The sequence below is a fragment of the Daldinia caldariorum genome, assembly GCF_022478825.1.
Source record: "Daldinia caldariorum strain CBS 122874 unplaced genomic scaffold F4812scaffold_1, whole genome shotgun sequence".
NCBI lineage: Eukaryota > Fungi > Ascomycota > Sordariomycetes > Xylariales > Hypoxylaceae > Daldinia > Daldinia caldariorum.
The window spans coordinates 3,934,110-3,961,243 of NW_025953037.1; the positions used below are offsets into that span (position 1 = coordinate 3,934,110).

A 27,134-nucleotide genomic window follows, 5' to 3' on the forward strand; every position below is an offset into this window, starting at 1 on the left:
TATAATTTTGTGATAAATCAAGCAAATATTGTTTAATCATTTTATAAATTTCTTATTTTTATTATTTAAATATATTGCATATTTTAACACCCCCCCCCCCCCCCCCCCCCCCGGGACTCTAATAGAACTAAAAAGAAAAATAGTTAGAAATCTATCTTAGCAGTTTGCTATGTTCACGCTAGGTAGGCTTTGCATTTTGCGAACTCACTTTCCAATTTACTATGTACAGGTCATAAGACGAGAGCCACAGAATGCCACCTCATGATACACAATCGACCCATGCTAGATCCCCGGGATCCTCCTCCTGCGGTGCCAAGATACTATTCTAGGAACTCTTGAGAGGATACGTTAGCTAGTAGCATCTAATTCGTCTGTTACTCCATGATGCCTTTTTCTAATTGGTCCCCTTGGTCACTTTTCTCCGTTTCAATTATCTCCACCGAGGTCATGGCTAGACCTAGAACAGTCATGGATAATTCCCAGGATGCTCCTCTTATAGACCTTAGGCTTACGATTCCCAATGTTGAAGGAGATACAATTTAAAAGCCGCGATGCCCAGCTCATTCACACGCAAGGATTGGAGTTGACAGGGACATACCTGAAGTCTTTGTTTGAGGTGGTTTTTTTCTTCTCTCCCGTTCCACCAACTTGTGGATTTTCGACTTCAAATTTTCGCTAATTCTGGCGTATCCTCTCCTTCATTTTCAACTTGAACAGATTCCAGCTCGCGGTCGTGAAAAGCCATAAGCTGCCATACTGTGATCTTGTCGATCACTAAGTCGTAACTCTCTATATAATACCACTTCATCTAGATCTCCATATATATTGCGGAATACTACTACTCTTTGCCGATCACATCGTCGTCTCTAGATCCCCCCCACCAGTTCCAGTTCCCACTTAAGCGTTTTCTCGAAATGTCTGAAGACGGCGGTGCCACAGGAGCGCCCGGTGCTCATGCGCACCACGATAACGATCTGCCCGCGCTTCATATCCCTACCGAGCAAGAAAAGAAGCAACCTACTGTTCAGGAAGATGCCTATCCTATCTCGCCGCGACGCCATGCATCGACACCAAATCCTTTCAGCCGGAGAAATACGAGCATTGATATAGATGATTATTTTGTATGGTGCAAATTTCCCATTATTCTGTTTTATGAATGCTGACTCTTGTAAACGTCTAGACCGGTCCTCGTGATACCTCCAAGCATTCAAAATGGCCCCTGTTCATGCAGTTACACGGAAGCATCCTCCCTAAAATGATCGTACCGCTACTTGTTGTCGCCGCTTGGGCAACTCTCGTGACCGTCATCTCGAAAAAAGTTGAAGGAGTTAATCTGGGGATTAAGTCCATCCTTCTTACTGTTACTGGTTTCGTCGTGGGTCTAGGTTTATCCTTCCGCAGCTCGACGGCATATGAGCGATATGGCGAGGGCAGAAAATATTGGAGCCAGTTGATATTCGCCTGTCAAGGTCTCGGCCGAGTGTTCTGGATACACGCCGTTGAGCGAGAGGGATCGTCCAAGCGGGACCTATTAGCCAAATTGTAAGATCCCCGTCGGGGCCTTTAGGTATGATCTTATCCGCTAACCAGAGCTAGAACCGCTATGAACTTAATCGTAGCCTTTGCTGTATCCTTGAAACACAAGCTCAGATTCGAACCGTACACGTACTACGAGGATCTCTCGGACTTGGTTGACCATCTCGACACCTTTGCTAAAGCTGCGACTGAAGAACATACTGTAAAGCCGAGAGTGGGGCTGTTTAAGGCGGTCGGAGAGAATCTCGGATTGTCTTTTGCAGCCTCAAATCCTCGTAAGTTGATGAAGAAAGCCCAGACCCCTCTCGGTAATCTTCCTCTGGAGATCCTCTGCTACCTCACGGCATACGTGGACGAATTAGCTCTCAATGGCCAACTACCCGTCCCAATGCAGCAGACCTCTGCCTGTAAGTAAATTCCAGCTTCAACAAAATACCTACAAAAATTTACTAACATACCTAACTTGTAGACAACCAACTTCAAGCCTTGAACGACGTTTTAGTTGGCACCGAGCGAGTTCTTAACACACCGCTTCCTATTGCCTACGCCATTGCTATCTCGCAAATTACCTGGATTTATGTGTTCCTCCTGCCATTCCAATTGTTCCTGGAACTTGGCTGGATAACAATACCGGCGACAGTAGCTGCGTCCTATATTATTCTAGGCATTTTCTTCATCGGCCACGAAGTCGAAAATCCCTTCGGCAACGATGTCAATGACTTGCCTCTGGATCTATTCTGCCAGCAGATAGTGCAGGATATGGAAACTATTGCGGCGCGCCCCAAGCCTCGCCTTTCCGAGTGGGTCGAGAACCCCAAGAACAAGGTCTTATATCCTCACAGCGAATCGAGCTATGGTATATGGGCGCAACGACCCGAGTCGGCTATTCGGAATGCGCTACGGAACCGACCACACGCTGGATTTGATAAGATGGGCGAGAGCGGTATAAAAGAAGCCCATACCGTATGAGATTGCGACGAGGGCTGGCTCTAGCTTTGTTGAAACTCTATCCGTCAATAGAGATGATTCTGCTATGAGCATCCCCTAACCTCGTACAAACTTCCTTTATAGGTACGTAGGTAGGGAATCCCGTTTATTTTCTCGACGCTATATACCTTTTAGAGTTTTATCTAAGTTTCTTTTAATTATTGGGATCGGAAAATAGGATAGCATGTTGGCGGTATTGTTTATGTCGTATGTCGTTTGGATTTAGCGGGATTGTGTAAAAAAGAAGTATTATTCGTTAAGCGGACGGGGAAAATAAAACAGCAACATGGATAAATAAAAGCGGCGAACCACGATGTTTACCCAGTACATAAAATAAATCGATATATACATAAAAAGTCCCATCTTCACGTATTGTTTTAGTGGATGCGACCGAAGCTCGTTAACTATTTCCCTCCCTTCCTCAACTGGCTGATTTGACACCGACTAATAATCACCGGCTAACCTGTGATGTATGAGTTATATCATAGCCTTTTCTCCAATGCCACACTGGCCATCTCTCCTCGTCACGCATTGGGATCCTTCCCAAAGAAGGTAGCTTACACCAAATATTTACTCAATTGGAGACGCACAATGGCTTCAAGAGATGCGACAAACGGGAATACGGGGCTGAAAAAGCGATCTATCGCAGGGTCCTTTCTTTTCAAACTTCCCCACGGCGATGGGAAGCAAGCCCAAGTGGCTTTGTTCAAACGTAGTGGCAAGGTCAGTACTTATCAGCACAAATATGCGCCTATATCTGGCAGCGTCGAAAAGTACGATGCCAGTCCGCTCGCCACGGCTTTGCGGGAGATCAACGAGGAGACGGGGCTTACACTCTCCTCACTTGAGCTGCTTCGCGTCGGCAAGCCATATTCTTTTGTCGACGAGTCTATAGGTCGCGAGTGGACCATCAACCCTTTCGGCTTTCGCCTCAAAGATAAGTCTGAAGGGGGGAAAGGGGAAGAGGGCATCACCATCGACTGGGAACATGAAGGATTCGAATGGTTTAACCCGTTGGATGTGAGTGAGTCCGACGAGTTCGGTGGCGTCCCCAAGCTCGTTACGAGTTTGCGAAGGGTGTGGCCCGAGTACGACCTAGGCCCGAGAGCGGGTAAAGTCCTGACGTCCGGCCTGCAACAGCTGCGGGAAGATCATGAGAGCGGTGCTAGGCAGCTTGCTGACTTGGCAATCTCCATTTTGAAGAATACCATCGAAGAGATGGATTCTGACGTGGTCGACGATAAATGGTGGGCAAATATCCGAATGGCCGCATGGCATATTTGCAAAGCCCGCGAGAGTATGGGAGCTGCGATCACCAGCGCTACTGTCAAAGCACTTGACCTAGTTGAAAAAATCTTAGCTCAAGATTTATCACCTCCAGAGAAGATTCGGAACATAGCCGATGCTATTGAAGAGCAGCTAGGTCGACGTAAATCTACGACCGACCGTATTCGTGACGCATTCGTTGACTACCTCCGGCAAAATGTCGTTCAAACTATGCCACTAAAAGAAACGCTTTCTATCCTTACACTGTCATCTAGCTCTACTATATCGGCATGTCTTTTGGAGGCTGCTGTTCACCTAGGTGTGTCGGTTGATCTTCGTATTCTCGAATCGAGACCACTCTACGAAGGTGTGACTTTAGCATCGAAGCTGCTCGAGGCTAAACCGGAATCGGTAGATTTAAAAGTGACCATCTACACAGATGCTTCTGCAGCTCTAGCTGCCGATGGAATCGATATATTTGTCCTTGGAGCTGATCGCATTAGCTCAACAGGTGATGTTAGCAACGTAAGTCAATATATACCTACCTACCTACCTTAGGTACCTACCTTACATACACTTCGTATTGTTTTCTATCGAATCCCACCGACTAGTAGTATCGGCCTCCTAATGAAGTTCCCAGAAAATTGGATCTCTGCCTGCACTTCTCTGCCAGAGACATGTCGTACCCAATGCTAAGACGGTTATACTAAGTGAAACCGAAAAGGTAGCTGGTCCAGGCATGATAGAAGATCACCCGGTAGAGGAAAACAGTCCGACAGAAGTTATACGCGCCTGGAAAGGAAATGTGAAAGGAGTTGAAATTATAGAAAGATTTATGAGTGACGATGAGAGCGGTATAGCAAAAGGAAGTAATGCTCGGGTAAGGAACTCGTACTTTGAATGGGTTCCTGCAAACTTTATCCACGCCTACATCACAGATGAAGGGGTTTGGTCCATCAAAAACATTACAGAAAGATCAGATTGGGTCGGTAATGAGATGGACAGGTTCTTTAAGGATCTTTAGTGCGGGTTGTAACATAAGAATTAAGAGACTGTACAGTCAACTGAGAGGCTATATGAAGAATAGCTCTAAGTAGGTACCTAGGCCCCTAAGATATTTGTCTACAACAGGTACTTAGATTTGGTGGCGCATTATGTATAAGGCTAGTCAAAGTGGGAGACTTATCCTCGTTATCGTCTACAGAAAAGGTATCGCCATTAGGCAGCTGATTAATGCATGTCACAACTTGCTAACCCCTATGGTGTCGAAAAATGAGAACCTTGGTGGACTGTTGACAATCTTAAAAAACCAAGGGCTCACCCCCGCAATCATGATTTCTTGGTACTTCACTTGCCTTTGGGTATTTTTATGAGTTAACCTTCAGGATTATCTTCATCGTTTCGCTTAGTTTATTATATGTCAGATGAACTGTTTTTGACCTTAATATTCCATTTAATTCTACGCTTCAAGATACATAACTAGTCGACTGTTTCTTGTGTATTCCCTATCGCTTCTTGCGGACTACATCAAATGAGGGAGTTTCTTCATTAGGTAGTCTTGAAGAACAAGGTACGCGTAGAATGTCAGCTAGGAATACATTTAACAGACTCCACTGGGAATCTTGTTGCTTCCTGTGCGCTTGGAGCTAGAGTACGCAGCACCCTCACCGAGTCCCCGCTTGGCAAAGGCGGTCCAACTAAAAAAACATCAGGGGTTAGCCATCGTATTAATCCAATGTATAAGGGTATTTACTTACAGCTCGCAGGCATTGTCACCGCCGGTCAATGCCTCGTCAGCGTCGATGATAGCGTCACGGGCTTGAATGAAGTTGGGGTTGCAGGGTTGGCTAAAAGGAATTGGCTGTCAGCTTCCGTCGCACTATCTTAAGACACCATCTCTTAAATCACTTACATCGCCATGGCGTCAACCACGAGCTTCAGAGCTAGGTACTTTCCGTCGGTTGGGACACCTTTCTGGTCGAATTCGGGCTTGGGACCGTCATTCTTGCCGTGCTTGTCAATCAGATTCCATAGGACTTCGTACAAGGTCGTGGCCCACACTTCGCCGATATCATGGACTTCATTGTACGTGTTAAGCGTGGTGTATTGGTACGGGTTGGTTTCGAGACTCGTCGAGTATAGGTAGTTTCGGATTCCAGCGGGGTTGTTGTAAACCCACGCGCCTAAGCTGTAGTCCGTGTTTCGGGTGTCGCCAGGCTTTAGGCGGATAGCTGTTGCGAAGAAGTCACCCCAGCCCTCGCCCATACCGCCCGACTCAAGCGCGTTCAGGCAGTTAGAGTTTGCGGGACCACCGGTGAGACGATTCGACACTAATAAGGGACAAGTATCAGCCAAGTTGATTCATAGGTTGCTGGATAAGGAAGAGATTGTTACTCACATCCATGGCTATATTCGTGGATAATGACGCCGGCCTCGAAGGCGCAGTCCCGATAGGGTGTCGAGTGCGTCCAAATGTACATCCTCATACGCCCGTTTTGTCCGTCGGGAGGTGTGGCGAAGTTTGCATTGTTGGTACCGGAGCCGTCCTGCGCGTTAAGGATGACAAAGTCATTGCCCTTGCCTCCCTGGCCGTTGTTGTTGGACTCGAAGTTGCCGGCCTGTTCGGTGAATCCTAGATCGTATAGCAAGTCATGGTACGTGTTCGCCGTGTAGAAGAGCTGAGCGACAGAGGCATCCGCATACGACGACGGCGGCGTCAAAGTTGAATCCCACTTATATTCGAATTTGAGGGACGCGCTGTTCGGACGGTAGTTGTTGAGATAGCTCGACCCACCGTTTGGATTGGTTTGGGCAATGCCGTTGTCTAACGATAAAGTATAAGGTCAGTCATTATATCGTACCCACTGCTATACGCAGCAATCCATGTTCCGCCTTGAGACGGCGTAATATATAGTTTGGCATTAGCTTACTTCCGCGCGTAGTTGTGTAGTTGGTACTTCCGTCAGATATCCATGTGAACTCGGATGTCTTAAGGTCCCACGGGTCCGTTACGATTTCGCGCTTACCCTCATCAGGGTCATTTGTTCCCCACGGGCTGTTAAAGGGTTAATCTCGAAGCATCGACAATGATGGGTTCAATTATACTTACTAGACGAGGTATGTCGCATCGGCGACGTAGTCGACCACGCCGTGGACTTCAGCGTTAGTGCTCGCATCGACATATGATAACAGCCAGTTATCTAGGATGTCAGTTTCTACCCTCCAAGTGAGAGCTAGATTTCCATCAGGCTTGACGAGGTAGACTAGGCGTGCTTCGGGGTCTTTCATCGCGCCTGAAGTTCCCTTGAGCACGTAGGTCTCAATGCCATCGACGGCCTCCGCGGACGCATCTCCAGTAACAGGCAAGTCCAAAATCTTGGTAGCCCCTGAGAGCGCCTGCGTCGGGTCTGAGAAATCCCGCTTGTTAAGAGGGTTTTCATCAGGGATAGAGCCCGTGAAAAAGGAGTTGCCGTATGAGAATACGCTTCCATCTTTACCGATCTAATAAGTATTAGTTCCAACTCGTTTGCTTTTCCTATGACAGGTACCTAAGATTAGGTACCTGGTATGAAGACTTACGTTGACGTTGAAGTCAGCATTGTCAATGTCTAACCCGTGAGCCGTCTGCTTGAAGTTGACGTGGGCAATCCCATTATTGCCGACGTAGTGGTCATCGACAAGGCGGAATGTAGCTCCGGGGACAACGCTCTTGACAAGCTCAGTAGCGGTGTCGACGTAGGAGTCCCGCTTCAGAAGACGCACAGCCTGGTTGGTACTTGCCGCAGCCTTATTCGTGTACTCGGCCGTCTCCTTCAGGCGGTAGGCGTTTAAGTCTACCGTCCGGCGTCGGAGCCCAGCCTTATAAGGCTGGGTAGGGTGGCTGTGGGCGGGCAGCGACGCACCCAGAAGCCCGAGTAACAACAATGATCGGATCATCACGAAAAGGAAGCAGCAGAGATGGGCTTGCCGTGCTTGGGCATGATTGCTCTACGATCGTTCGGAGCTGAGCCTTTATATAGCTCGAGCTTCACGGTGCTCGGCTTCAACCCTAGCATTCCTTCCCACTGAGCTTCCTCTTTCGAAAAGGTTCGCGATAGTTGATAAACATGGCGCTTATCAACAGGGTCGGTGTTTGACTTGCCTTGATTTATCAGCCCACTAATCACAGTCGTGTGCCGTTGACCGAACGTCTTACAGATATGTCTCCATTCAAGAAAGCAGTCAAAGACTCATGAGCGCAGCTCCCCATTGGTAGGGGTGTACGATAAGTTTGATAGCCTTCCCCTCCCCTGTGGCCTACGAGATCACGAAGGGAAAGCAATTGCCAGTTGCGGCGATACACCGCACGCCTTAACAGGGGCTTATGACATTCGGCGCAAGTCCCTGAGTGCAGTACTATGTAGGTAGGCCGGTTAGTTAGCATGCCAAGATATCCGAGGTCTGGACTGGAGACGAAATAGCGCCGGACTGCTTCATCAGTCGGGCTCCAATTTTGCGATATGGCGTGCCGGGTGAGGTTAAACCTCTTATTCAATTAGTCTTTGTCGCTTGTCTGCTTTAGGTACCTAGGCTCGGAATTGTCTGAAGCTAGCGGACCCTCCTCTCTCTCCCGCCATTCATGGCTTTGGAAGTCATTATTTGTCTCTGCGATCATGCTTCAACAGGCAAAATTGCTGGAGCCTCTAGAGGATCACGAACAACACCCGTGAGACTGTCAATATGATTGGGGCTTGAAGGTGTAGTCAAGCAACTTCCAATTTGAGAATGTTTCTTGTGCTCGCATCTCCAGTACATCTCGACTATGACACATTCTTGTCAAGGCTTAGCTCCAATCTTTTGGCACTGCTGAGGGTCAGCCTTGGCACGTCGGCTGACCTCCACTACACCAATGTCGCAATCCGCACCCCGGCAGACGTGAAAGTAGGACTAAGTTGGGGTGGGCGCGTGGTACCTTGATTTCTATGGTAAGGCACGTCGAGATAAGAACTTTTAGCTTGGCGGGTGCAACATTTATTGCTCAAGTGCTAAAGCCGCTTGCTCTACGTGGGGGGGACATGTGCGCTTGGCTCTAGGTAGGTATTTATGCTGCAACTATAGATTGGCCTAGGACTCTAGATGGACATGACTGGTCTGTGAGCTTAAAAAGTGGTCGCTACAACTCTTACGTCCCGAATATTGATTGGTAGTTCTATCTTGCAGACCTTCCTAGAGAAGTAAGACGACCGAGACTTCAACCACAATTTTTATAGCTCTGTCGCAAAGCAAGCTGGATCCAAAGCAATTATCAAGCGCGGCAGTTTACTACTTTGCTTCCCTGGCTGACTCAAACTTTATTATTCCTTCGGCTTTTGAAAGATACAAGCTGGAGCTTTCTTGGGGTTCATGCGAACACATTTACGATCCTGGGGATGATCTTGAAAAGCCTAGATCCTCCGCAAGTTGCTTGATATTCCCCAAAAGTCGAGTCTACAATATCCAACGTAGGGCTCGGGCTCAAGCTAACTGCTTCTATAACTACCTACCTACCTAACCTAATATACCACGCGAAAGGCATTTTATGTCTGATCTTTCTTTAGGTAGGTAGTATTAAGCTAGGAACCATACATTTCCTTTCGATGCCCTTTTCGAAGCAACAGTCTGCCGTTCGTCTTGGCATAATCGAACGCCGACTATAGCGGGATGATACTATGTCAATAGTGCGAGAGAGAACACACGTTCTATTGTTACTAAGGTACCGGGTTCGCTTTCTCCGTTCAAATGCAGATATACTCGCCGAAGCTTCTGGTGAGCTCGTTTCCTTTTTGGGGCTGTCCTTCCCTTTGGCCCCAATAATAATACGATTAATATTATCACGATCCACCTATAATAGCATTGCATAATGGGTCATAAATAACTGCCTCATCTGTTTAGCTCTGCAGGAGGCGCTTAAGTGAACCTAGCAATCTCGTATGGATCAATTGCGGTCTAGAAAGATCGGGTTTGAGATGAGATGTTACTGGGACTCTTAGCTGCTTAAGTGTCCTAGAACGGCCTCACCTCTCTTAGCTTGTACAATGGACACGAGATCCACGCCTCTTGCGAAATAGCGGGGATACTGCGTGTCTCCTAAATGGAAATCCAGCAAATTGTAGGATAGGTATGATATTTGGACTCTTAGAATGGTATTGTCGTCATCTGGAGGGTAGATTGGGCGGCTTTATACTGTCCTAATCTAGCAGATCATTACCTATAGACTTGGTAGTATAATGGATATAGTCTTCGACATGAAAGCGAAACAAGGCCACAAGAAGATATGAATCTGAGCATTTACGATGAAACAATAGTGTGTCGTTAGTAGAAGACGTTATCAATGCGAGTCAGCGCAGTCAAACTAGCCTTTCCAGACCAGTTCAGTCATACTTCTTCCTATTTGATGTTGGTGAAATTGAGGAGAAGCTGGTCCAGTTGTCTCAAGCGACATTCAACGATTTTGCTCACCGTAGCCTAATTTATATCCTCCAATATATTGATAACACCGTCCATCAAGTTTTCGGATTGTGACTCCGAGAGGAGGGGGGGACTGAATATACCAATATTCATAATATCCTCGCGTACGGCCACTTCTATATCCAGTGTATGCTATTGACACATTTTATATTAGAGTCGTGGTATGTCTGTTTAGTACAGAGAGGTATTAACTTACTATATATGCTTTCATTGCTTCATCCTGGAGCCTGAAACACGCGCTTGGCTGCGGAAGTCTACATGATGGTCCATCCTTGTTGCTTCCCGTTGTCGGGTCATCAGGTATTTCGGTCATCGTAATACCACGCATCGAATACACATCATCCTCACCCATAGGTGTAATGAGGAAATTGACCGAACTTTCAATCCGTATGCCGGTCCAAGCGTAAATCTCCCATAGGCTTGCGCTAGCATTCTCGAATGTACCGATACTAAGAATATCTTTCTGGATCTCAGTAGCTAAATCAATAACCGAACGGCTAACTGGTTTTCTGACGAGAAGAGGTACAATGCTCAGTGTAGGAAATGGAGCCTTTTCGATTCCCGAAAAGCTGTTTCTATTTGCAAGGTAGATCCCAAACACAAGGTCTCTCTCCCGCTCATCTGGTTCGTTGAGCTGCTGCATAGTAGCTAAAGCTTTCGAGTAAGCTGCGAAAAAAAGTGCTTGTAGCGTGACACCATGCGCCGAACTGAAACCTTTAACCTTTGACACGTTATTTATCGCGTCTTGTCTAAACTGAGATATGACTTCAGCCTTCTGACCGGCATTTTCGAGTGAGGCTTTCGGAGTAATCATGTGCATTGGCGTTATTCCTTGGAGATATGTTGTCCAGAACAGCTTCCTTCGTTGCTGAACAGTAGGTGAATAATGATTCAAGACGAAATCATGCCACATAGGTTGATGCATCCTCTGGATCGGTGTCAAGCCATTCTCGCATATCTCTAAGAAACGGCCCATCAATACTGGCAGGCTGATGGCATCGTATAACGCGTGATGGATCTTCAGATATATAACGGGATTCTGTAGATTCAAATCTTCAACACGGATATGTAAGAAGGGCGTCGCAGAATGCTCGTAGACATGGCGACTTTGTACCTTATCTAGTGAGTCGGTGTCAGAAAACCTTGATAACTCTGGCTTCATGATGATTTGAACGAAGGGGATTCCGGGAAATTTGGTCGCAGCGAAATGAGTTCGGAGCGTCGGAGTTTCGGATACAAGTAAAGACCAGGCCTTCGAGATTATTTCGTAGCTAGTCCTTCCGTGAAGGCGAAAAGTGAATTGCGGGAAGAAGACAAGCCCGTTCGTGTTTTGCCATGTGCTTAGCATGTGCACTTGCATGGGTAAAGCCGGTAGAACCGCTTCTACAGCACTTTCATATAACCCCGCATCCCTAACAAGTGAGTCTATCTCAGCTTGCTTTAGTATTGAGTTAAGTTGAAAGGGGGAATCTCGACGCTGTTCTATTGGCCTGTTTCGGCCTGTTACCTGATCAACTATTTCGCGGATAGACGTCGCTTCGAGTAGGCCGCGGACAGAGACGACCAGACCTCGTTTTCGGATCATAGATGACGCTTTAATAGCGCTGATAGAATCCAGACCAAGGTAGTATATGGAACGATCGGGGTCGATAATACGCTTGTCTATCCCCGATAGCTCTGACAAGACATCTAGGACGGGTGATTCCAAGTCGCCGAAGTACGATTCTCCCGATATATGATCGTTTGAAGTTGCTTCTGTTGAGGCACCGACATCCTTCGTCAGATCGAACGGTTCTAGCCCGCAGATAGACACCTTGCCTGTCGTATCGAATTCGAGAATATTTGAATTATTCTCTGAAATATATCTCAGAACACTTTCAATGTTGGCTAGAATCCGATTCGTATCCTCTGGCGCGATGTAGCGTTCATCGCCAGCTATGCGCCATACGACCGATACTTTAGTCATTTCAATTTCAATGCACAATGGATAATCCACAGCGGAAGATGCATGGACCGATCGTAAGATGGTATTGTCATTTCCAACTTGGCTTTCCCCGGTATTTTGTAGGAGAAAGAGTGTGTTAAAAAGATCACCTCCTTTAACCTTGGATAATCTTCGGATTTCTCGAAGTGGGAAGTGTTGATATTCCATGACATCAGACATGCTAGCCTGTAAATATTCGAAATAACTTGTCGTCGTCCCATGGAGTATGACTCTTAGAGGCACAGTATTCATAGTCGGAAACAGTAGATCTCGAGCTTCGTCTGTCTCCCTCCCTGATAGAACTACACCAAAAGTAACGTCCAAAGACTTTGACATCGAAGCGAGCACAGGTGCCCAACATCCTTGAGCAAGGACCTGTGGTGTGATGTGGTGCTTTTTACACAAAGTCTTTATACTTTCTGGCCGTAGCGCAGATAGTAATTCCGATCGATGTGTGATCGGCTGATACTTTGTTGGTAGACTTGTAACGGGGTCAAGAATAATTGGATGAACATCCGTCAAGTAGTCAGCCCAAAAGCTCTCACCTTGAGTCGAGGAGCTGAAGAGCAGATGAGCAAGATACTCCTCATATCTACTTCGCGGGCGATAGTGGCCGTCGTATGCTGCTTGCACATCTTTATGTAGCAATTTAATTGACCATCCATCGTATAGGGCGTGGGCGATTGAGATTACGAGATAGCAACTATCCGGAGTATTCGCAAAGACGAGCTGAAACAATTTTGCCTTTCCGTTGGCCGCTGCTGCTATGCTCCTGGAGCGATTAATCACTGTCGAAATGTCGTCTAAACTAGAAAGCTCCATCGTCGGCTCAAATTCAAGGGGTTGTTCTCGGACAATTTGACAGAACGCGGCTTTACTGCTTGGGCTATCGACCTCTAAAAAGGTCGTCCGCAAAATTGGGGAATTGGCGTATACTGTAGCCCAGGCTAATTTAAGTCGGTTTATATCCGTGCTCTCTGATATTTCTAGTACGTCGTGATTGAAATATCGCTCGAAGTTAGATGATAGCATATCCGCCACCATGGAATCCTGCAAAGGAGTAGGTGGCAGGACGGCCGTGGCATCCTGAAGATCCTTTATTTCCTGTTCCAAGTAGCTTTCCAAGAAGGCACTCGAACTTTGTAGACGATTAGCCGCATTATGATCGTCATTGCCATTCATATCTGTAGTAATGTGTGAATGGAGAATGCTCTTGAAGGTAGGGTTTTTCATCAGCTCGCTGATTGTGATCCGAATACCAATCTTCTTAAGCCTCGAAGCGAGCTTGATTCCATCGATGCTGTCTAAACCAAGCTCAAGAAATCTTGTATTCTCTTGGACTTCTTCATCCGGTACTCCAGCCAAGGAGGCTATTTCATGTCTAACTTCCAGGGCTTTGACGTTGTCAAGTATTTTGGTGTTTATTTCCGCCTTGGAAACATTCGAGTGCACGAATGTCGTGCCTTGTAATACAGTACCTGGTACGTTAGACGATAACGAGTTGCTCAGGAGCATCGTTTCGTTGTCCGAATTGGCGAAGGAGACGAGGGTTTGGCTAAACTCTTCTAGTAACGAACTGATAGAGGATTCCGTGGCAACATCTTTTCGGGCGGCGAGGCTTGTACGCAAAGACTGATCTCGCAATAGAACTACCTCGAGCGCAAGAGAGTAGTCAGGAGTTGCAGCTGAATGTACCGCGGACCAAAATGATCTGGCTTCCGTTGCTGGTAGGACGTCTTCTCGGTCAAACGACAAGAGTATGTCAAATAACGGTTTGCCTTTCGAGCACCACTTCTGAATATCACGAAGCGGTGTATGTACATATTCTAACATAGAACTGTTATACTCCTGAACTTCTCGAACAAGCGAAAACCAATTTGAATGATTGGTGATGTCTATTCGGAATGGCAATGTGTTGAAGACCGGCCCAATTACGTTTTCTATGCCATCATAGAGTAGGGACCTCCCGGAGAAGACGACGCCAATATTAGGCACGAACCCGAGATGCTGGCGTAACGTAACCAACCACGCAGAAAGGATTGTAGTTTGGTGCGTTACACCGAGCGCTAGCCGTTGCGTTTCCAAATTGCTTACACTGATAACTCGAGATAATATCACGTCGTGTGCTCCTGGTTGGACTGTAATGGCGGGAACTGGTTGAAATAGGCTGTCTTTAAACATCCTCTCCCAGAATGGCCTTGATTCAATATGTTTCAAGAGCGGCCCGTGAGCCAAGATTTCAAAGAATGTAGGACTACATACGGGTGGTTCGTGGAAATACTTCTCGTTCACCCTTTGGAGTAGGAGTTCGAAGCTGCGTCCGTCGTAGATAGCATGAAAGAGCCGAACGAGGAGCATTCGTTTTCCACGATGTTCTATGTAGTCAATCTCCATAGGATTGAGTATAATATCCTGGTTTGACGCAATCCAGCGGTCTCGACGTTCCGATATGAGGGTTGTGATATCTTTCTCTTCAAAACTAATCTCAAACCAAGGCACGGTTGCTTTCCTTGTTGCGACTTGGATATATCCATCACCTGTGGGGAAGAATGTTGTCCTCAAAATGGCATATTCCGCAAATACGCTATTCCAACAACTTCTCAGGCGACCTAATGACACCTGCGGTTCAAGATATATATGGAATTGATTGAAGTAAGTCGACTGACCTTCGGCGGTCTTGTATCTCGTGATCATCCCTTCTTGGAGAGGAGTGCACGGCGCAATATATTCTATTTCTGCTTTGTCAACCTTCAAAGCCCTACACACTGCGCCAACATTTCTATAGTATCGAGCGCGAATCGACTGCTTAATTTGAAGTACTTGCCCGCTGAGAGCTATAGGTGCCCCTTGGGCGAGTGCTTCGGAAAGACGACCTAGTTCGGGATGACGTAAAATAAGCGAAGGAGTTGCAAGAGTGAAACCCCGGGACTGAAGAGCGATGGCTAGCCGCGCAACGTTAATCGAATCAATACCTAACTCAAATATCGAGGAGGACGGATTGACGTCTATGCCTTGAATTTCCGTGATAGTCGAAATAACCGAGGCGATTAACCGGTCCTTCTCGTCGAGCGTTCTCTGGGTGCCGGTTGAGCTCGCGGTACCATTTCGCAAATAATCATGAGGTAGATCTGCGAAGAGTTGTTTGAGACGTTTCGCGTCTGCTTTATTATTTGCAGATAGAGGAATGAAGGGCACGCAAAAGACGTAGGTAGGAACCATGTACCCAGGGAGTGAATTCCTGCAAGCTTCAAGCGCTGCCCTGGACAAGCTCAATGAACTTGAGTCGGATGAGATTTGCAAATCGGTAGAGCGTGACGAAGCCGTATCGGGAGCTAGGAAAGAAACGATAAGGTCTCTATCTTGTCCCATTAATCTTGTAACCAAGGTAACAACATCCGTTATTTGATTAGAGAGGCCGGACTTAATGGCGTGGTTGATTTCGCCAATTTCGAGCCTCTGGCCGCGAAGTTTAACTTGGTCGTCAGCACGACCTAAGAAATCAAACGAGCCATCATGAAGCACGCGGACTAAATCGCCTGTACGGTATACGCGCTCACCGTACCTCTCAAGGAACGGGAAACGTTCCTCGGTGAGTTCTTTCCGGTTCAAGTAACCCAGGCCGACGAGTCTCCCGGATACGCACAGTTCCCCGACACCGCCTCTAAGCACCGCGATTTCAGTACCAGGCTCCAAAACATAAGTGCCCACATTCGGGAATTGCTGTCCAATATTCGACGGCCTGCCGTTAGCAGGAACCCTCCGGAACATGGTAACTCCAATTGTCGCTTCCGTCGGGCCGTACGCGTTGTATATGACTCTCTTGGGTCCCCATACTTGCAGTATCTCTTGCCGAAGTTGCTCGCCCCCGGTAATAAAAATACCTTTACATAGGCTCGGAGTCTCATCTGGATGAATGAGTTTTGCTAGGCTCGGTGTCAGGTCAATATGGGTGATGTCCAAGGTTGTGATCGTGGCGGTTATGTCCGAGAGTATCAAATCCTTCGGAGCTGCAACGACGGTGATACCTACAAACCAGGACCAATATTGCTCCAAAACGGATACGTCAAAATGGAACGAAGCAAACTGTAGCCACCTAGAGTGGTTATCCCAGTGCCCAGAGAAGAGCTGCTCAAAAGCGAGCATAGCCTGGACGGCATTGTTGTGACTGATAAGACAGCCCTTTGGAGTACCAGTCGTACCGCTTGTGTAGAGACAGTAACACGTGTCTGACGGAGATCCCCGAGCAGGTTCTATGGGTGATACGGGAAATTTTAAGAGTTCTTCTTCCGTAACTGTGTAAGTTGGCACAGTTACGTCTAGATCCATGGTTGCAGCCAAAGATGATTCGATAAGTAAACAAGACGCATCAGAATCGCTCAAAATGAACTCGAGTCGCGATACCGGGGCACCAGGATCGAGAGACAGGAATACGCACCCCGCTTTGAGAATTCCAAGGATTGAGAAATATGCTTCCGGGCACTTGCTAAAACACGCTGCGACGATACTACCTGGTGACGTATTGCGACGCGACAGCATATTGGCTACACGGTTTCCCATCTCGTCTAACTCGCGGTACGTCCAGCGCCTAATGCGGGAAGGGTTTCCTAACTCCCAAACGAACTCGAGAGCAGTAGATGCTGGTATACGTCGCGCTGAGTTTTCGACAAGCTGATGTAAAAGATCCGCAGGAGGAGGAATCTGCTGGCAGGCTGCCGGAATAATGGAGAGAAGGCCAGGTGAGAAGGAGGGGAGTGCTGTGAAATGACCTTGGGGTGATGTGAGGAGGTCTGCTAGCACGGCGTCAAATTGTCTTGGAAGAAGACGCGCTTGTTCGGCTGGTAGGATATCGGTTTGATATGTCAGATTTACCCGGAGTTCTTCTGAAGCCGTTTCAATAACTTCGAGCGCGACCGCATATTCGACCGATGCGGACTCCTCCAGTATTTCCCATGGCGGCTCGACTTCTACGGCATCCATAGTCTGATACGCTATTATGGTATCGAATAATTGACGACCGGGTCGACCAAGCCATCGCTGCACTTTAGAAAGGGGCGTGCGCTCATATCGACGTAAACTTGTATTGTACCGCATCATGTCTCTGAGAAGCTCGGCATTGGAATTGGAATTGCGCGCTATAATAGGTAGAGTTGTCACCATGGGGAAGACTACCTCTCGTTCTTCCTGCGTTGTACGTCCGTCAAGAACGATCCCAAACGTAACGGAGGTCTCCCCGAGGTAGGAAGAAAGAACTCGGGCCCAAGCTGCCTGTAGCGCGGCTCTAACTGTCACGTCAGCTTGCGAAGAACCGCGACGAAGTTTTTTGGGGGACATATTGCACGTCATTGATAACGTTGACGTAGTGGGATCGGAGACATAGAGTGGTGTCATCATTGGAAATTTGCTAACAACGAGATCTTCTGCTTTCGCTTGCCAGAAGGCTTCCGATGTAGATTGAGAATTCGCAGGGTCGAGACAGGCAGACACAGCTAACTGAACCGGGGGAGATTGTCCTCGAGAATTGCCCGATAGAGATTCAATTAATCGCCGTATTAAATAACGCAGCGAGTTGGCATCGTACAATGCGTGGTGCATGGCAAGGTGCATAGTTGAATGAGCGGGTCGGTGGTCAACGATGACAACTTGCCAGGGCGGTACCGAGAGGTTTTCCAGAGCCTTCAAGGCTGCAGTCGTGCGCCACTCCAAGTCGTCGAAGGTGCTAGATTTTTGAACTGACACCGGGACAGAGAACCCAGCGACGGGATAAACTACCATTGCATAGGAGGCGTCCTTGTGGTCGACCGGCACGAATCCAGTCCGCAATATCTGACAGTCGGCTGCGAGCTGCACCCATGCTTCAGCAATTTTCCGAGAATCGACTCCAGCTCCTAATACCCAGGCTGTATAATTGAAATAATGCGTGCCGTTAGAGTTAAGGAATTGCGATATCATGCCCTGTTGTGTCGGGGTACATGGCAATAATTCTTCATAATCATTAGTTAATCTGGTGCTCCTATCTAGATACCTACCGACGGTATCTTGAAAATTGCGGAAATCATAAACGAAACGCGGTGTTTTGTTATCGGGAGCGGTTAAATGAGAGGCAATTCCCGCGCATGTCGGATTCTCAATCACATCTAGTGCAGATATGGTGTACGACGACTCCTGACGAAGAAGAGTAGCCAGCTGAACCGCACCAATACTGTCTATACCGTAGCGATATATTGGGGTATGCCGATCAATTTTTCCCTCTGGGATATTTGCTAGCTTCGATAAAACGGCACGAACCATCGATTCAATTTCGTTCCAAGTCTCGTTTGTGTCGGGCTGTCCTGGCGTCGTACCATGAGTCTTTACTACATCTCGCGACCCAGCCAAACTGGACATCTGACGTTGCCACTCGATTGGTAAATCAGAAGCTGTGACAATATGAGAAGATGGACGCGTTAGACAAGTATCAAGAATATTTCGGAAGAGATCTAGGATAAACGATGAAATCTGGCGCGAGAAGATCGTCCTGTTCGCGGATTAGCAACACATCGGAAGTGTACGTGGTCTACATTCGATTAAGACTCACGGATTTGCATGTAATTGCACGGTAAGAATATTTCGTTCCCGGCAAGGGGTGATCTCGCATACCAGAGGCACCTATCGTCGACTTAGCTTTGCGATCCAAGGAGCATCTGGATCGTCACTTACATCCATGGCGCCATTTTCTTGCTCCAATGACCATATTGTTTCGTCTAAAGCATAATTCTGCGGTTGAAGAATAAGAACAGTGTCAAAAAGAGACGGTAATTGAAGATGTGATTGTATCCGTCGTAAGCTGGTGAATTGATATGGTATCATTTGGACGTTGAGCCGTTGAAATTTATTCATAACCTGATGAGGGAATTTGAAGCGAGAAAGATCTATCCTAACAGGAATAGTATTGAAGCACGGCGCTACAAGGGTATCGATCTGATCTAAGGCGATGGAACGACCGCTCACGACGTTCCCAAAACAGACATCTCTATTACCTTGTAATAGAGAAAGCGTAATAGCCCAGGCCGCTTGGCATAATGATAAAAGCGACGCGCCTAACTCCTGCGTACGAGCCGTAACGGAGGAATATGGGCGACTTAACGCATCTCCTGTTATGACGTGCGAACCGGGATGGTTAACCGACGTCAACCTATTGAAATGGAACGGAGAAAATGAACGCAAATGCTCTTCCCAAAATCCATCAGCTTCTGGATGAAGAGGAAGAGCTTCTTCAAGGAATAATTCAAAAGGCAGAGCATCTAGCAACTGCTCATGCCGCGATACAGCCTCGATTTCTGAGAGAAGTTGCATCATCGAGACACCATCATAGATGGCATGATGGCAGACAAAGGACAAATATTCGGTGGAATCTTCAAGGCTGATAAATAAGAGCGAAACTGGAGGGTCGCCAGAATCAAGCGCACTCGGAAGGGAGCTTCCGTGCTTGAATGCCAGACCATGGAAATCAGTCCTATCTACCTTGATAAGTCTCCACGTAGGTAAGTAAGACTTCAAAACCACTTGCATCATTGGGTGCCGAACATCCGCGGTCGTCACGAAGCATGTCCGTAGGATCCCGTGGCGTTTGAACATAGCATCCCAGTGCCTCTTCATAACCTGTGATGGGAGGCGAAGTCGAAAAAGCATCTGATTGGAATACGAATGTTTATTCGAGGATGACATGGAAGACGAAAGCATTGCTTCTTGTAAGGGGGTACACGGAAGAATATTCTCTACGCGATCTTCTCCCCAATCGTCAAAGCGTCTTCGCACGGCTTCTACCAGCGATTCCGGCAAACCAAGTCCTCTTCTATCGGACCGGGCTGTTATTTGGTACGTATCCTTAGCGATCGCTGAAGCAAGCCGCCCAACGCTGGGATTCGATAAAATGAGTGATAAGGGAACCCGTTTACCCAGAACTGTTTGGAGCTTCCGCGATAAAGGCATGGCCGAGATAGAATCTATTCCAAGGGCCGCGAAGGAACCCCATCGGTTGATTACCTTCCTGTCGACACGGATCACCTCTGAGATGGCTCCCGCTATCAAAACCTCAAGTTCTGTCCATTCAAGGGATCCTTCGACAGAATTTTGCACGTAGCTGCACGAGTCTAATATTTCGTCCGAAATATCACTAGCTGAGGATCGCAGCGAGTCATGATCGACCTTTCCAGACGATGTAAATGGCAGAGCAGAGATGGGGATAACGAAAGATGGCACCATGTAATCCGGCAAAGCTGCCCGTAGTATCTGTTGTATCGTGATGGTCGTCTTTCTTATCGAATCTATAATAGGCAATATAGTAAAATCTGGACGTTCATAACCAATAGGAACGTAGAACAGTCCTAGCTGCTCTGTGGAATTACCTCCGAACGTAGCAAGCACACTTGTGCAGGCCTTTGCAAGTCCACTCCTAAGAACAATCGCTTGGATTTCTTGCAATTCGATCCTGAGTCCCCGGAGTTTCACTTGAGTGTCAATTCTCCCAAGGATAATTAGAGAGCCATCAGGAAGCATGCGGCCAAGGTCTCCGGATCGGTATAAGCGACCATATTTAGGGTGGTCGAGAAACTTGGCTGCTGTTAGGTCCGGCATGTTAAGGTAGCCTGCTGCTACCTGGTCGCCACCAAAACACAATTCGCCTACGCAACCCAAGGGCATCAAGTCCACACTGTCCTGAGATAAGACGAAGGCCGAAGTATTTTCGAGGGGCCATCCTAAGTACGCAGGCGAATCACCTCGAGTTATCTTTCTTACAGTGCATATATTAGTAGTCTCCGAAGGACCGTAACCTTAATTGTGTCAACAGAAGACTGACAATACAGGTAGGTGCTCACATACCTTGCCATAGCTGCCGTGCCCAGGTGTCCAGCACGGCATCGGTCATAGGTTCACCTGACGTAACTAGCATTTTAACATTAGGTAGCCGGCTAGGTTCTATGAGCGAAGCAACAGTGACCGTCATGCTGAGGTGGGTTACTTGAAGTGCCCGTACGGAATTCTCAATATCTTCAAACAAGGTATCGTTAGTAGCTGAACATAAGCACATGCCGTTTCCCCACGAGAAGAAGATCTCGAATACGGATACGTCGAACGCTTGAGAACAAGCTTGTAGCATTCGGTCCGAAGGCTCGTGAGGATAAATGCGAGATAATGCTTCAATGTTACTAAAAACATTCGCGTTGGTAACCGAGACACCCTTTGGGGTTCCAGTAGTTCCACTGGTATAAATAACGTAGGCAAGATCGTTTGGCTCTCTAGAGACTTCAAAGTTGGAATCGTGATATTCTGAAAGAACCTTATGCGATAGATTAGTTACGGAAAAGTCAACTGCCTCTAAAACCTGCGATGGGAAAAACTCATCCACCAAGCAATGTTGAGGCTGAGCCTGTTTAAAAATCAGTTGCATCCTCTGTGGAGGAGTGTTGGGAAGGATGGGGAGATATGCGCATCCTGACTTAAGTATCCCGAGAATCGCGCAGTAAAGTAAAATCGATTTCTCCATAACTAACGCGATGATCTGTCCCGGCACCAAACCGGAATGTCGCAGATAGTTAGCTATTTGATTAGATTTCGAATTCAGTTCCCGATAGGTTAATGTCCGAGTTTGGATACCGGAAGGGCCAGTTGAAGACGCGAAGCATAATGCATCGTTAGTTGGATATTTGAGTGCCATCTCCTCTACGAGATTAGACAAGCTTGAGGGCACTTGCAGGGTTTTCGGAGTCTCGTTATAATGGGATAGGTTATCGGCCGGAAAGCAGCGTAGAACCTTGCTGAGTGGCAGGTTGCCATTCTCAACAAAACAACGGACTAGGGAGTCAAGGTGCAAGAATAAGAGGTCGATTTGAGTATGCGAAAAGGCATCCGAATGCCACGTTAACTGACACGAAAAAGCATCGTCAGAGGGAGTTATCTCCACGAGAAGCTTTGCTTCTACCATGTCCTTGTGCCAAGCTTCACAAATGATGCTATCGCTCCGCCTACGGCTGGCAATAGTTTCCTGGTAAGCGAATATAACATCAAAAAGCTTTTGGTGAGGGGAGATTCCGGCGGCTCGCTTTATCTCCGAAAGAGGAAGAGTGCTGTATTTGAGTGTTTCCCGATTGAACAGATGAATGCCTTGCAGAAGCTCAATAACAGTAGCGTATTCGCCCGGGATCGTTCTGAGTGGAAGGGTTACCATGCAAGGTCCCATTATCTTCTCAATGTCGGCAATAGGGAGAGTCCGACCGGATGACACAGACCCTATTATCGTCTCGCCGACCCCGTTGATTAGCCCCCAAAGCCAGGTTAAACAGCCTTGGAATATAACTTGAGGCCCGACAGAGGCACCGAGCGCAAAATCTCTGACTAAGGCCGGATCGACTTTAATTTCCTTGCCCGTCGTCATAATTTGCGACTTTAGCACAGCCGAAGTCCTGAAATTGGGTAAAGACGCCGGAATGCAGCCGCGCAGCTTTTCCGCCCAAAATTCTTTCATGTCAATCTCATTTTTCGGAGGGGCAGCTAGGTGCCGGCACACTTGACCGAACTGAGGTCTATCAGCTGGTGGTGATCCTTGTGCTAAAAGCGAGAGGTCTTCAATTAGCAGATCCATCGTCCACCCATCATATATCGAATGGTGAAGGGTTATCAGAATTGTGTGATGCTTCGCCGGCGGGCGGCTTGGAATGATGTCGATTTTGAGCGGGCGACGAAGAAACTGTTCAACGTCGACGCATTCAAAAGAACGTGCACGGTCGATAACTTCAATTTGATTATCTTCGAGGTGATTCCAGATTATTTGGCAAAGTCTATCGCCGATATATGCGAACCCGGTGCGTAGATTCTCATTACGTCGAGCCAACATGCTAAGCCATGACTTTATCAACTCGACCGCGAGATTGCTAGGAAACATCAGTTCCGTTTGATTAATATACAACCTCGAGTCCTTTAAAGTTTCCGCGACCATCGCCTCCTGGAGAGGAGCGCACGCCTCTATGTGCTCGACGTCGGCGGGTTGTAGTTGCGTCGCTATTTCGGATGACAATTGATCCATCAAACTATCGGAATGACAACCGTTAAGGGAGGAGTTGATCGTCGAGGTCGAGAAATTCGTTTCACTATGCCGCAATTTGATTATGCTAATAAGTTCCCGCACACTTGTCGCCTCGAGGATATCGATGGGGCTGGCGGTAATTCCAGAGGCCCGGATTCTCGATGTATATTCGATGGCTGCTAAGGAGTCCATCCCTAACGAGGATAAATAGGCCGATGGAGTGACGCGCTGTCCGAGAATCGCCTCAGCGATCTCACAGAGTTGACATTCCAATTCATCTTCGAACGATTCCTCTACGTTGGAATTATGAGAAGTCAAGGTTTCGTATTGTTCAATTAGTGTTTTCTTGTCAACCTTCCCCGAAGGCAAACGAGGAAAATCTTCCACGATATTTAAATCAGCAGGAATCATAAAGGTTGGCAGCCAGGATCTGCATCGGGAAAGAATTGCCGCTCGCATCCCTGCCGATTCCGCGGCGCCCTCAACAGCCGCAAAAGCCACCAACACGTTTGAGATTACAACAGCCAGGGCACCATGGCATCCCGGTGTGCGCAAGAGGGCATGCTCAACCTCTCCGAGCTCTATTCTTTGGCCGTTCAACTTAACCTGACCGCCGCCGATCCTACCAAGGCACTCGATCGTACCGTCAGGTAAAATCCTAGCTTTATCTCCAGTCCTGTACACTCGACCCCAACTGGTTTCGAGGAACGCGGCCGAAGTCTGCTCAGGCCTATTGACATATCCAACAGCTACTTGACTGCCGCCGATAGCAAGCTCTCCGATTTGACCAACAGGGAGCACCCGGAATTCTAGAGCATCGCTATCTATCACAAATGCTGATACGGTATCGAGAGGAACTCCAATATTATTCTTGCTAGACTGTTTTTGAAATGAGGGTTGGACCGTGCTGCAACCTTACGTGAGCGATTATGAACCGTGTTGTACCCCTAAGCTAGGATAGCCGAGAAAGACTTACCAATGAATAGCTGTTTCTGTCGGGCCGTACATGCCCCAAAGCATGCTATCTTCATCATCATCGCCACCAAATTCCCGAACGACTGGTTCGGTAAGCATCTCACCAATTGTCAGCAAGAGACGCAACGCAGGAGCATTGCTTCTTTTCTTGAGTAGGCTGCCTGCAACGGATGGCGTTAACTCGCACGCGTCTACACGGGAACCTCTTAGAACACCGGGAAGATCCGACAGCAAGTCCGCGCGACAACTGCATACGAGAGTACTACCGCGGAACAAGGGGAAAAATATTTCGAACACGGACACGTCAAACGTGGGCGCCGCGAATTGGAGGAAGCGAGTGAACCGTGGAATATGACGATCATGCGCAAGCAAGCTCTGTGTCACAGCGCGGTGAGATATCCCCACTCCTTTGGGCGTCCCAGTAGAGCCGGAAGTATACATGACGTACGCCAGGTCATCAGGCTCAGGTACTCTGTAGGTAGCCGACCGGTATCCGTTCCGTATCAGGGAGTCAAGCGATTGGTCGACGGGTAGGATATTATAAGAATCATCATGTGGAATTTGCGTTACAAGATTAGAATCAACCAGAACGAGCCTAGCCTTAACATCGCCCAATATGAATTTGAGGCGATCAACCGGAATGTCGGCGTTCAGAGGACAGAAGGCGGCACCAACTTTTAAAATAGCGAGGAGACTGATGTATAGCGCCGGCGACTGCGGGATAAGAATAGGTATAACAAGTTGCTCTCGAGAGTCAACTGACCCCGGAAGTTGCAAAGTTTCGAGTATACGCGCAGCTACCGCGGCCGCCGTAGAGTGGAGTTCGTGGTAGCTGATGCTAACGCTTTCGCCGGTGCTTCGATGATGATCTATAGCTGGTAAGCCATCGTCGCTCACCTTCGACACTAAGTCGTGAAGGAGCTTCGGCCCTTCAAGGGTCGCCGGCGATGGATTGAGGATAGAGAGCCCTCCAGATTCCGTCGCTAGCTCCATCGCGAGTCGCGTATGATGTTCTTCACCTGGGGAAGCGTACTTTGCGAGATGATAATGATAATAAACCACGTTACTCTTATCGTCACTTCTGAGCAGGTAGTCACTGTGATAGCGAAGGAGTATAGGGAGCGACTGGTGTTTGTAATTATAGCTAAGATAGGCTTCGCGAAATTGGCGAAGGAGTTGCTAAGATAGAACTTGAGCACGCTTTGCCTTGCGAATAGTTTGCCTTGTAAATAGTTAGCCTTGCCACGTCATAAGAGTAACCACAACTGCAACCGCAACCGCATCTCTTTCTAACTTCGCAACTTGAGGCGAGCTTCTTCCTGAGTGCTCAAAACAGATACACCTCAACGCGTTAAAAGTTGAAGTAACACTTAAGCTAGCAGGTGAGAGATAGCAGAATGGCGAGCATGCGTGGCTTTGTGGCTTGACGCAGGAACAACATTGAACCAAAGCAATATGCAAAAATGTGCCTTAGGTACCCGTTCGGTTGGGCTGCTGCCCAGCACCTAACCCAACAGTACGTAGATTCCTTATTGTGAGGTACTTAACCTAATATTACCCAGGTAAGAGAGAGGGAGGGGGGAAAAAACCGATTAAATTTCAGCGCCGGCTCGTCACATTCGGAAATATGCATGTCGAATGAACGGAGTTGCGGCCAGGGAGTTTTCTTTATGAGGCTTTTTCTCCCTGTTAACTGGTAACGATTCCATTACGTTTACATTCTAGATATAGTTTAGGTCAGTGACTAAGAGCAGCAGCTGGCAGCTGCCCTCGTCCTAGTACCTTGTCAATGGTCCCGAGTAGGTATATGCGAGTACGAGGAATAGCGTATTGTGTTTGAGATATATTGGAGATACTTACGCGTTAGGTATATTAAAGAACTTGAACAGAATTAGAGAGCGCTCTACTGTTGACATTCAGAGATTTTCAGCACTGTGCTGGCGCTGGATTAGGTAGGTTGCATATTGAATTGTTCTTTTTTATACTGTAGCATACAGAGCTGGGTTGGTTGTTTCATGCATTTCTGGGAGGGTTTAAGGCGTTCATTCAGAAAACACAAGCAACCGATTAAAACAAGCTTTATACAACGCTGAATGAATCATTCGATTACAACTGATGAAATACTCTAGAGAAAAGCTTTTGTAACGTTCAAAGTTACGTAAAAGATTACTGGCAAATGTACCGCTTGTACAATTACCATAATACGTCGGTCGAGCGGGGACGAATTAAATTATTTAGCTACGCGGAGATACCACCAGGACGCTGGCGCTTGGGAACTGAATTAGCGGTTACATACCTGTATTTTGGCAACAGAAGAGCGACACCACATAGTACGTGAAGTCTTATATATTATCCCCAATTTATAAAGAAGTTTACTACTACACCTTTCGTAGATTTTCTGATATTAATCGGAAAAGCAAACTGCACACGCATTTTAGGAACTTGCATGACTACAAAAATGCCAATCGGCTTAAACTTCCTCGGATCACGAAACCTGCTAAATACCTACATAGTAGCTCCGGTATTCGTCCAGGACCCTAGCAAAATGTCAAGACGCCAATTTCCAGGATAAGATCTCTACATGATCTTATCAGATCATCAGATAATTATGACTTATGGGTCTATCGAATACAATTCGGGAACAGGAACCAAAGAATCGATCTACGCTATCCACCATCTGCGTGTTATTCGACCTTCCTCCCCACTTCATGCTGCAGGAAATGAAAATTTTCTCTTCAAATTGGTTCAAGGTAAGTAGGAGGTAAGTACCTAACTAAGATACCTTATTAACCCGGTCTTCATGTTTGTGGGTTCGCGTATGCAAATCTATCGGTTTACTTC

At 47.3% G+C, this 27,134-nt stretch overlaps 4 protein-coding genes across 4 annotated transcripts; 2 read left to right on the forward strand and 2 right to left on the reverse strand.

Moving 5' to 3' along the window:
- Positions 1–729: 729 nt before the first annotated feature.
- Positions 730–2,776, forward strand: F4812DRAFT_44734 (UPF0187-domain-containing protein). The gene is made up of 4 exons (XM_047935733.1): positions 730–1,121; positions 1,181–1,542; positions 1,597–1,943; positions 2,006–2,776. Exons 1-4 carry the CDS (start codon positions 915–917, stop codon positions 2,503–2,505), a joined length of 1,416 nt encoding a protein of 471 aa, XP_047795586.1. The 5' UTR covers positions 730–914; the 3' UTR covers positions 2,506–2,776.
- A 338-nt stretch (positions 2,777–3,114) lies between these two features.
- On the forward strand, positions 3,115–4,813 carry F4812DRAFT_455086 (nagb/rpia/CoA transferase-like protein; the record flags this gene model as incomplete). Its single annotated transcript, XM_047936765.1, has 2 exons — positions 3,115–4,314; positions 4,430–4,813. 2 exons carry the CDS (start codon positions 3,115–3,117, stop codon positions 4,811–4,813), a joined length of 1,584 nt encoding a protein of 527 aa, XP_047795587.1.
- A 249-nt stretch (positions 4,814–5,062) lies between these two features.
- On the reverse strand, positions 5,063–7,838 carry F4812DRAFT_44685 (Fungalysin metallopeptidase-domain-containing protein). The gene is made up of 7 exons (XM_047935686.1): positions 7,369–7,838; positions 6,899–7,290; positions 6,720–6,844; positions 6,188–6,613; positions 5,702–6,119; positions 5,547–5,636; positions 5,063–5,486 (listed from the first exon to the last, which is right to left on the reverse strand). Exons 1-7 carry the CDS (start codon positions 7,723–7,725, stop codon positions 5,390–5,392), a joined length of 1,905 nt encoding a protein of 634 aa, XP_047795588.1. The 5' UTR covers positions 7,726–7,838; the 3' UTR covers positions 5,063–5,389.
- Positions 7,839–9,969: 2,131 nt separating this feature from the next.
- Positions 9,970–25,914, reverse strand: F4812DRAFT_44672 (acetyl-CoA synthetase-like protein). The gene is made up of 6 exons (XM_047935670.1): positions 24,295–25,914; positions 21,119–24,225; positions 18,956–21,069; positions 18,834–18,904; positions 10,472–18,773; positions 9,970–10,407 (listed from the first exon to the last, which is right to left on the reverse strand). The coding sequence occupies exons 1-6, from the start codon at positions 25,284–25,286 to the stop codon at positions 10,273–10,275; spliced, it is 14,721 nt and encodes a 4,906-aa protein (XP_047795589.1). The 5' UTR covers positions 25,287–25,914; the 3' UTR covers positions 9,970–10,272.
- Positions 25,915–27,134: the final 1,220 nt, after the last annotated feature.

What these genes read in the sequence shown, in the direction of transcription:
- F4812DRAFT_44672 (XM_047935670.1), bottom strand. Translation starts at nt 25,286, where the DNA reads ATGGAGCTAGCGACGGAATCTGGAGGGCTCTCTATCCTCAATCCATCG. An exon ending in ACAGAAACAGCTATTCATTG is followed by an intron (nt 24,226 to 24,294) that starts GTAAGTCTTTCT and finishes GTAAGGTTGCAG; the next exon opens with CACGGTCCAACCCTCATTTC. An exon ending in AAGAAAATGGCGCCATGGAT is followed by an intron (nt 18,905 to 18,955) that starts GTAAGTGACGAT and finishes AGTCGACGATAG; the next exon opens with GTGCCTCTGGTATGCGAGAT.
- F4812DRAFT_44685 (XM_047935686.1), bottom strand. Translation starts at nt 7,725, where the DNA reads ATGATCCGATCATTGTTGTTACTCGGGCTTCTGGGTGCGTCGCTGCCC. An exon ending in ATGCTGACTTCAACGTCAAC is followed by an intron (nt 7,291 to 7,368) that starts GTAAGTCTTCAT and finishes AATACTTATTAG; the next exon opens with ATCGGTAAAGATGGAAGCGT. An exon ending in GATGCGACATACCTCGTCTA is followed by an intron (nt 6,845 to 6,898) that starts GTAAGTATAATT and finishes ACCCTTTAACAG; the next exon opens with CCCGTGGGGAACAAATGACC.
- F4812DRAFT_44734 (XM_047935733.1), top strand. Translation starts at nt 915, where the DNA reads ATGTCTGAAGACGGCGGTGCCACAGGAGCGCCCGGTGCTCATGCGCAC. An exon ending in CGGGACCTATTAGCCAAATT is followed by an intron (nt 1,543 to 1,596) that starts GTAAGATCCCCG and finishes AACCAGAGCTAG; the next exon opens with AACCGCTATGAACTTAATCG. An exon ending in AATGCAGCAGACCTCTGCCT is followed by an intron (nt 1,944 to 2,005) that starts GTAAGTAAATTC and finishes CCTAACTTGTAG; the next exon opens with ACAACCAACTTCAAGCCTTG.